This window comes from Carlito syrichta, unplaced genomic scaffold (genome assembly GCF_000164805.1).
Source record: "Carlito syrichta isolate Samal-C Ts95f unplaced genomic scaffold, Tarsius_syrichta-2.0.1 Scaffold313876, whole genome shotgun sequence".
NCBI classification, from domain to species: Eukaryota; Metazoa; Chordata; class Mammalia; order Primates; family Tarsiidae; genus Carlito; species Carlito syrichta.
In genome coordinates this window covers 90,044-98,593 of record NW_007257972.1, presented here as the reverse complement: position 1 = coordinate 98,593, position 8,550 = coordinate 90,044, and the positions used below count along the sequence as shown (strand labels likewise).

General features: G+C 36.7%; 1 protein-coding gene across 2 annotated transcripts in view; it reads right to left on the bottom strand.

Annotated features, from left to right (window-relative positions):
* DNM3 (dynamin 3) overlaps window positions 1–8,550 on the bottom strand; it is a 440,346-nt gene that overhangs the window by 386,078 nt on the left and 45,718 nt on the right. For both annotated transcript variants that reach the window (XM_021718845.1, XM_008070637.1), the window contains 2 exons: window positions 2,233–2,331; window positions 1,490–1,650 (listed from right to left, as the gene is read on the bottom strand). In XM_021718845.1, the coding sequence (XP_021574520.1) occupies window positions 1,490–1,650; window positions 2,233–2,331 (260 nt within the window). The remainder of the gene's footprint in view (window positions 1–1,489; window positions 1,651–2,232; window positions 2,332–8,550) is intronic.

Here is an 8,550-nt window from a genome sequence, read left to right as displayed (position 1 = left end):
TTCTCACCAAGTTGTCCAGGCGGGTCTCGAACCCACGGGCTCAGACAATCCACTCACCTCAGCATCCCAAAGCACGGGATTACAGGCTGAGCCACCAAGCCAAACTCAATTATTCTATTTTCAAAAATACTATAAAGATCCTTGAAGCAATAAAGAGAAGATGATTACCCAGAAAATTAGAGATCTTCCATACAAAACTCATTCAATTTTCAGTCAACCAGAATCCAATTATGTCATAACTTGGGGGTCACCTATAATAACCAAATAGTCAATCATCTTCTTCTATTTTTCTAGTATTCAAAACCTAATTTATTTCTAATTTTATATTTCTAATCCTATTGGTAATTTTCCTCTAAGATGTTTTTCAGTTTATTTATATTTTTCTTAGGCCAATACAAATGTAAAAGCTGTATTCTAAGAAGTGTTTTGCCAGTGCTCATTATATCGGTAGAATGTTACAGATTTTGCACTGAGAAACCTGTGTTCCCATATTTTTAAAATGATACACCCATAGTGCTGCCTCATAGTTTCCAAACACTATTCTACCCTAAATTTTAAAAGTATAAACATTACAGTAGTCTGTATTATGTCCCTTAAAACAGAAGGGTAACATAGCTCTTTATTTTCTAAAACTTCAGTTGTTTTGTCTAAATGGATCAGGTATAATGTCACATATTGTGACAACCTTTACTGATACTTTCCAGAAATTAACAATCAGAAATTTGATAACTTGCTTGATTGATTGATTAAGTTCATAGATGAGGGTTAAAGCATAACTTAGAAGAATATTTGTAAGGAAAGTGTAATCCAAACTCAAAGACAGGGCCCTGAACTCAATGACAGAGATGTTTGTCATGACACCTAACTCCAACAGGGGAAGGACTATATGTAACCAAGTAAGTGCATCAAGGTTTTATGGAAGAGGGGTATGTGGTGCATAGAGGTGGGTAAGCAGAAGGCCCAATTCTACGTTACTGTGAGGAGAGTTATTACCTGGAAAAGCTACTGAGAAGAGTAGAAATCAATGATTACTTAATTAGGATTTGTTGCTTTGAAGATTTTAAGAAAAAAAAAATCAACCTAAGCAAAACCATAAAAAACTTTTAACAGAAAATCTAACCTAATCATTACAAATTGGTATTTCAAAAGCAGATACCAACAGATCATCTTTTCAGAGCTACACGAGTTTGACCTAAGATAACTACGTATTGTGGGTGACTACAAGCTAAAATGTATACCCCTTTTTCTAAATAAGTATGTGTTTCTGCTTTGAGCAATATTCTTTCAATAATAATAAAGTGAATTCTATTCACTGAGAATGGTAATAGTGTGGCTCTAAGTATTCATATTCATTTTTAAAATTGCTATCACTTAAGCTGAGAGTCTTATTTTGAAAAGTGATAAATTTAAAAATAAGAAATATAAATTCCAGCAGTCACTTACTTATACATTTCATAATTGTTCTTGTTGCTTGAAAGAACATGTTTACCTGATTAAGGACCTTCTGCAGGTGTGGAGTCCCCATTCGGTCAGCAATGTGTCTATAAGCTGGGTGGGAAAGGAAAAATTTCCTTTCTGCCAACATGGCTGCTTTGATGTCCTTCTTCCCATCTATGTCCTTCTGGCTTCTGTTTACCACCCCCACGTAACCTGAAACAAAACACAAACCTATGGAGCTGGGGACATTTTTTGCTGCTTATTCCAGGGAGGTTTCAAGGATTTCAAACAGGCTGACTAAGACAAAATTAGTTTTAGGCCTGAAACTAGGTCCCTTTACAAAACTCAACTGGAAGCACCAGTACTTCACACAGGTTGCTGAACTGGCTAATGATAATTTTTTAGCACAAACTCAGTTATGTCTCTCATCCTTAAAAGTGCTGTGCATTTTAAGAAAGCAAATCTCTTAGCAGATATCATATAGCAAGCAAATAAATATCAGACTTCGAACAAAAGAGTATATGTTTATATAGTCTATGATGAATATGTATAACCTCCCTTCAAGCCCCTTCCTTTTCCTGTTTTCTTATTCCTGTTATTTTAAGGAATAGTTCTCCCTTTGGATCATTTTTTAATACACCATTTGAGAACATAGTGCCATTCCATAAAAAGTAAAACTAACAGAGTCTATTCCTTACACCCAAAGAGGCATTAAAACCAAGCCTCTCAATGGTTTCCCAATCATTTCTCTGCCGTATCATCACAGGAAGTCTTGTATAGACCACAATACATTACCCCTGCGAAGAGGCAGTAGCTTGTTCTCTAGAACATCCCTGGCGTCCGTTCCTTCATCCATAAGATCCAATTTGGTGATGACTCCAATGGTCCTCAGACCTGCATCATCAACAAACCCAACATTGCACAATTTGCAGAAAACTAACAAATTTTAGAGACATATATGCCCCATGCTAAATATAAAGCACATTTCCCTAGTCCTTTCCCTATTTCCCTCTGTCTTACTTTGTTTTCTAATCCACTGTTACCCCAGTCTGATGATTTCAATGTGTTAAGGAGGAGAGATGCAAAACCACCCATCCAAAAGATAACTTTCAACCCAGTAGAGAAAAACAAATAACTGAATCACCAAAAAACCTTCTAAATATATGGCTTTATTTTTGTACCATACATAAGTGTAAATTACACATTTTCCTCCCAAGTCCTCTACCTAATATACATGCTTTAAATTTTATATATTACATTATTAAAATCAAATAAACAAACAAATAGACAATACATGGACCAATGATGAGAGGGTGTCATAAACCAAGGGTTATTATTGATCCAATTCTGGGCACTTAAAGTAAAAATAATTAAAAGAAGAAAATCAGGTATAGAATAGTGCCATCACCAAAAACAAACTTGCAAGTACTACAACATTCAGTACGCCTTAGAAAAGGAAATATGGTTTAATGGAAAGAAGACTGAGCTGGGAATTATGAGGCTTAGATTCTAGTATCAAGGAAAGTCACTTAACTCTTTAGGTCTCAGTTTTCCTCATCTGTGAAATAAAAACTTAGAATTATGATTTCCGAGATTCTTTTCAGTAATAAAATACCGTTAGGAACCTAGACATTTTATGTAGCATATCAGATACATCTGTTTGTCCTTTGCTTTCTTCATTAGATGAAATGGACAGTATTTGCCCAGTGATTTACATTGTTAAGTGCATTCCTTTGGACTTCCAGTTAAACATGGTTTCTTGAAGACATTCATTTATCTTTTACCTGAAACTACTCTAAAATAATAATGGCTAATATTTCTTGAACTAGCAATGGTTTAAAATGAGTTATGTGGGACTTAAATCATTTAATCCTAAAAAACAGTCCAACTACTATTTTTTTTAAATGAGGAAATGAAGGCAGAGCGAGATTAAATAACTTGCCAAGATCAGACAATCACACAAAGCAGTGGGTTCAGGCAGTCTTGGTCAAGAGCCTGTGCTTCTAAACAATATAATGCTTCTCACACTAAAAATGTTTTCTTTAAAGGCTTAAACCAAAAAGGTCAAAGAGAATGAGAGGGAACTGCAGAAAAAATGTGAAACTGGAAACCTAGGGTGATGACTGGCTGACTACCTTAACAGACCAGTGAAAGAGGAAGACTGCATTCAAGAAAGCCAACAAGAGGAGAAGCCCAGAAGCTGGATAATTTATGTCACAGCATCTCAGGAAGGCTCAAGACCTAAGGGACTAATAGCTCTGAATACAGTGGAGAGGGGTGGTAGCAGCCGAGGCTGAAAACAGGAGCAACGGATGAAAGGAGTCAGAGCTAAGAGCTGGAAGCTGATCCCAGTCCATCCCAGCAGGAGAGTGTAGTCTGTGCTCTGGAAAGACTGAACTGGAGAAACCTTTGAAAACAAGGACATCTGACACAGTTTGGGGGACTAGGTATTGAAAGGGGTTAATTAGTTGAATTTCTACATGCTAACTGGTAAGAGCTCACCCCAATCCCCAGTCTAGTTTCCTGATCTGGTTTTAAGAAGGAGCTGGCTGGCAGACTGTTACTCCCCCAAACAAAAGACTGAAAGAAGCTTGTCTGGAAAAATTAGCTATTCCATGCAAGAAAAACGTAGATACTGACATATAGAGGAACCTCCACAAAACAGCCCAATCACCCAGTCATGAAGCCTACCACTCAATAAGTACCTCCACATAGAGCTTCCAGTCAGCTGTTACTGCTTCACCTTTAAATATGAATAGACATCCAAGAAGATTCTGAGACTAAAACAAATAAACATTATAAAACAGAAACTAGATAAAAAAAGATAATGCAAAAGAACAGAATAAAACATTCTTATTTTTATTAATATACTCAGAGAGAAAAGAGAAGTCATTGCATCCATGGAATAAAAATAAAATGCCATAAGAAGAAACATTCAAACAAAAACATTCTCAATAATTAAAAATATGAGAGCAAAAATTATGTTAGTAGAATGATTGGAAGACAACATTGAGAAACCCCCCCCAAAAAGAAAAAGAAATAAAAATAGAAAAAGAAAAAACATTTTTAAAAACTAAAGAAATTATGGAGAAGATTCAATATTTGAATAACTTGCACTCCAGAGAGAAAATATGAAATAGAAATAGTTTGGGGATGGGGGAGATTTCATGCAAGAAAATGTCCTATAAGTAAAAGATATGAATTTATGGATTAAGTGAATTTAACAAGTGCTCAACACAAAATGAAAACACACACACACACACACACACACACACACACACACACATACACACTATGGCATATAAGATTTCAAACAAATCCCACACTTTGGGTGGCTGAGGTGAGTGGATTGCCTGAGCCCGCAGGTTCGAGACCCACCTGGTCAACTTGGCGAGACCTCATCTCTACAATAAATCAAAAAAATTAGCCAGGCGTGTTAGTGTGTGCCTGTAGTTCCAGCTACTTGGAAGGCTGAGGCAGAAGGATTGCCAGAGCCCAGCAGGTCGAGGCTGCGGTGGCCAGGAGCGGCCACTGTAATCCAGTCTGGGCAGCAGAGTAAGACTCCGACTCAAAAAAAAAAAGATTTCAAAATATTAGGAATAGATAAAGGATCCTAAAAGGCTCCCAGAGGAGTTTAAAAAAGAAAAGTCACAAAAAAGAATTGGGAATCACTGTAGCATCAGTCTTTCCAGTAGCAAACTGGACACTGAAAAACAAGAGAGTAATGTTTTCAAATTTCTAACCTAGAATTCTAAACTGTTAACCAATGTGACAGTGGAAAAAAGTATTTTCAGACTTGCATAATCTCAAAATATTTTACCTCCCCTTCACCTTTTTTTAGAAAAAGGTTATGTGTTCCACAAAACAAAAGAGCAAACAAACAGAAGAACATAAGACCCCAGAAGCAGGTATACAGCCAGGAAAAGGTGAAAATATTCAGGAGTACAAGGCCAAGACAGCAAGCAATATCTATTGGAGTGGAGAAAACACAGTGTACTGGAGAGACATCTTTCTCCACCAAGAAAAAAAAAATAAAAGTGACAGTATACCTAATCCTTAAGGTTTTTGATGGTATTAAGAGATTGAAACTTCTGTAGGAGAGGCTGGAAATTCATTCGTAATAGATACATAGAAAAGTATGCAAATAAACAAAAAGAGAGACAATTATCAACCTCAAAGAAGACAGTATCATGCAAAAAGGAAAATTTAGTCACAATTTATCACATAGCTCAGCTGTGATAACATTTTCAGAGTCATAACAATTAACTTAGCCAAATATGATTATATCACTTTACTGGTAGAATGGAGAAGTGTACATGTCTGTTTGTGAGTATATGTAGATATAGGAAAGGGACATAAGACAGTTAAATACTCCTCTCCTGCAGTAGGAAGTCAAAAGAGAGCATCTAAAACCAAAAAAAAAAAAAAAAAAAATTAAGAAATAGCAGTAGAATTAGATTATGTAGAAATATGGAGGTAAATACCAAGAGATATAGCCAAAAGGGTTTAAAGTGATAGCCTCTGGAAAGCAGGATCCTGACTCTGGAATTAGAACAGCTGGGCAAGAGACCCATAGTTTTTATTAAAAGCCTCTGGGAATGACTTTTTTTTTAATGCTAGACATATTTATAGCTTTAATAAAAATAAAAATTGATTATAAAAGCATTTTCTTTTCTCCCTTATTTCTGGAAAGGCAGCCAGAACTACACTTAATGATATTCCAGAAGTGGCAAAGGGGACCATTTTCTTTTTATATTAAGCTACACAAATAGGCAGTTTAAAATAATCGATGAACTTCTGCTGGCAGACTCAAGACCTACATTGACAGATGTCAAAAAGTCATCACCAGAAGAGACTCTAAAGGCAGCACACTTTAAAGACACTTCACTGGAAACCCAAAGGCCTAGATAAAGTAGAGAACATTGTTGAGCCCTGGATATATGCCAGACACATCTAGGATTCAAAACAACAACCACAAGATAGGTACTATTACTTTTGCAATTATACAGGTGAGAAAAGTGAGACTTGGAGAGGAAAGTGCACATGCTTACAAGGTGTGTGACTCTGACTGTATGTCATTGAACTGGCATTCAAATCCAGCAAACTAATTCCATTTTTAATCACTGCTTTTCTGCCTCCCAACTCTCAGCTAGATTCTACAAATGATTAGTTATGTTATTTGACATCCTAGTCATATCATCTAAACCTGTTTATCTACAGAACTAAAAGTTTGACTAGATATCTCTTTCAAGTCCAAAATTCTGGGGAGGAGAACTTCCAGATTTAGAAGAGATTATGTAGAATAATAATTAAAGAATAATTTAACACAATCGTTATCCTCCACTAAAAGGAAAATTAAAATAATACAAATTAAGAGCCAATAAATAATTAGGATACTAAGGAGATGTCTAGTGTTTTAATTACATTTCTCTTCAGGAAAGAACAGCCACAATGATGAGTACTAATAAAAACCTTGAAAAGCCACACAAGATATTTCAAAAAATTTATTACTTAAATAGCACAGGGATTAAGTGCACTAACTCAAGAATCAGACTGCCTGAGTTCAAATCCTACCCATGCCTCTTACTAGATCTGTAACATTAGTGTCCTCATCATTATGCAACAGCATTAATAGGGTAAACACACATCACAGTTTTTGTATGTTGTCCTGGGATAACTATTAATAAATAATAACTGGGATAAGACTTCCTTTTTGAAAGACAAATTATAAGTTCACTCTAATTTACCAATAAAAGGGGGAAATAACAAGACTATGATTTAAAATAAATAACAGGCCTGCAGTTTGACATGTAAAGAGCTTGGAAGTTACCAATCCATCCTAACAACAAGTAAAAAGCTAAACAAACTGAAAGACCAAAATCCCTTCTTAGATCTGTCAGAGAAGCAAAATTACAAGGCAAATTGCTGCCTCCAAAATGTGGAAAGACAGGTGGATACAGACAGTTACAACTTACCAGAGCAGAAACCTCCATAGGAATCAATGCCAATGTCAAAAAACTGATACTGTAATTGCTGGAGACTCAATGTAGACAATTCTAAGAGTTCAAAACTCCAGGGAGACCCATTTATAGGGAGGTCCCCACATTTTTGTGAGTTTTGGTTTCAGGAGCTCAAACAGGTCTCACAGTAAACATCAGAGAAAAATCCCCTCATGTGTCTGACAGGGAAAGTGGGAACGTAACCAGTTTGAAATATGACCGAGCATTCTGTTATTAACAAGGTCTGCCCTCAGGAGAAGGTATTTAACCAGAGCCTAAACTAGAGGGTCTTTGAGAGCTCAACAGATCGAGGGAAGGGAAATATCCAACTACAGCATGCCCTGGATTTCCACATGGGGGAAGAAAAATACACAACTCTAGCCCACTAGCCATTTCATCCCACCTAAAGGGGTGGAATGAGGACTAAGAAGCATTTGTGAGGCTCACATCCCAAAGGTACAGGCTCACTAATGAGGTCTAATCACAGGACTGTGGAATGTTTCCTCTTACTCCAATCTTACCAGCACATTACTATAGGCCTATTTACTGCAATTCCTTTTACCCAGTACATCATGTCTACCTATCAAGAAAAACTTACAAGGCAAACTAAAAGGCAAAAAAACACAGTTGAAGAGACAGAGTAAGCATTTGAACCAGATTCAGATATGGCAGAAATGTTAGCATTATCAGGCTTGGAATTTAAACTAATTGTGATTAATAGCCATGGGGCACTAATGAATAACATTTGCAACCTGCAAGAACAGAAGAGCAATATAAGCAGAGAGATGGAAATGCTAAGAGAGGATCAAAAAGAAATGCTAGAAGTCAGAAACACTGTAACAGAAATGAAGGCGGAGCCCAGCAGGTCGAGGCTGCGGTGGCCAGTCTGGGCGACAGAGTGAGACTCCAACTCAAAAAAAAAAATAGCATGAACAGTGTTGAAGAAGGAATCACCAAACTTGAAAATATCTCGGGCAACCTCCTCGCATCTTCTCCCAGTGTGGGAGCTCTTCTGTCCTCTCAATAATTCCTGAGAGAGAGAGAGAGAGAGAGAGAGAGAGAGAGAGAGAGAGAGAGAGAGAGAGAGAGAGAGAGAGAGAGAGAGAGAGAGAGA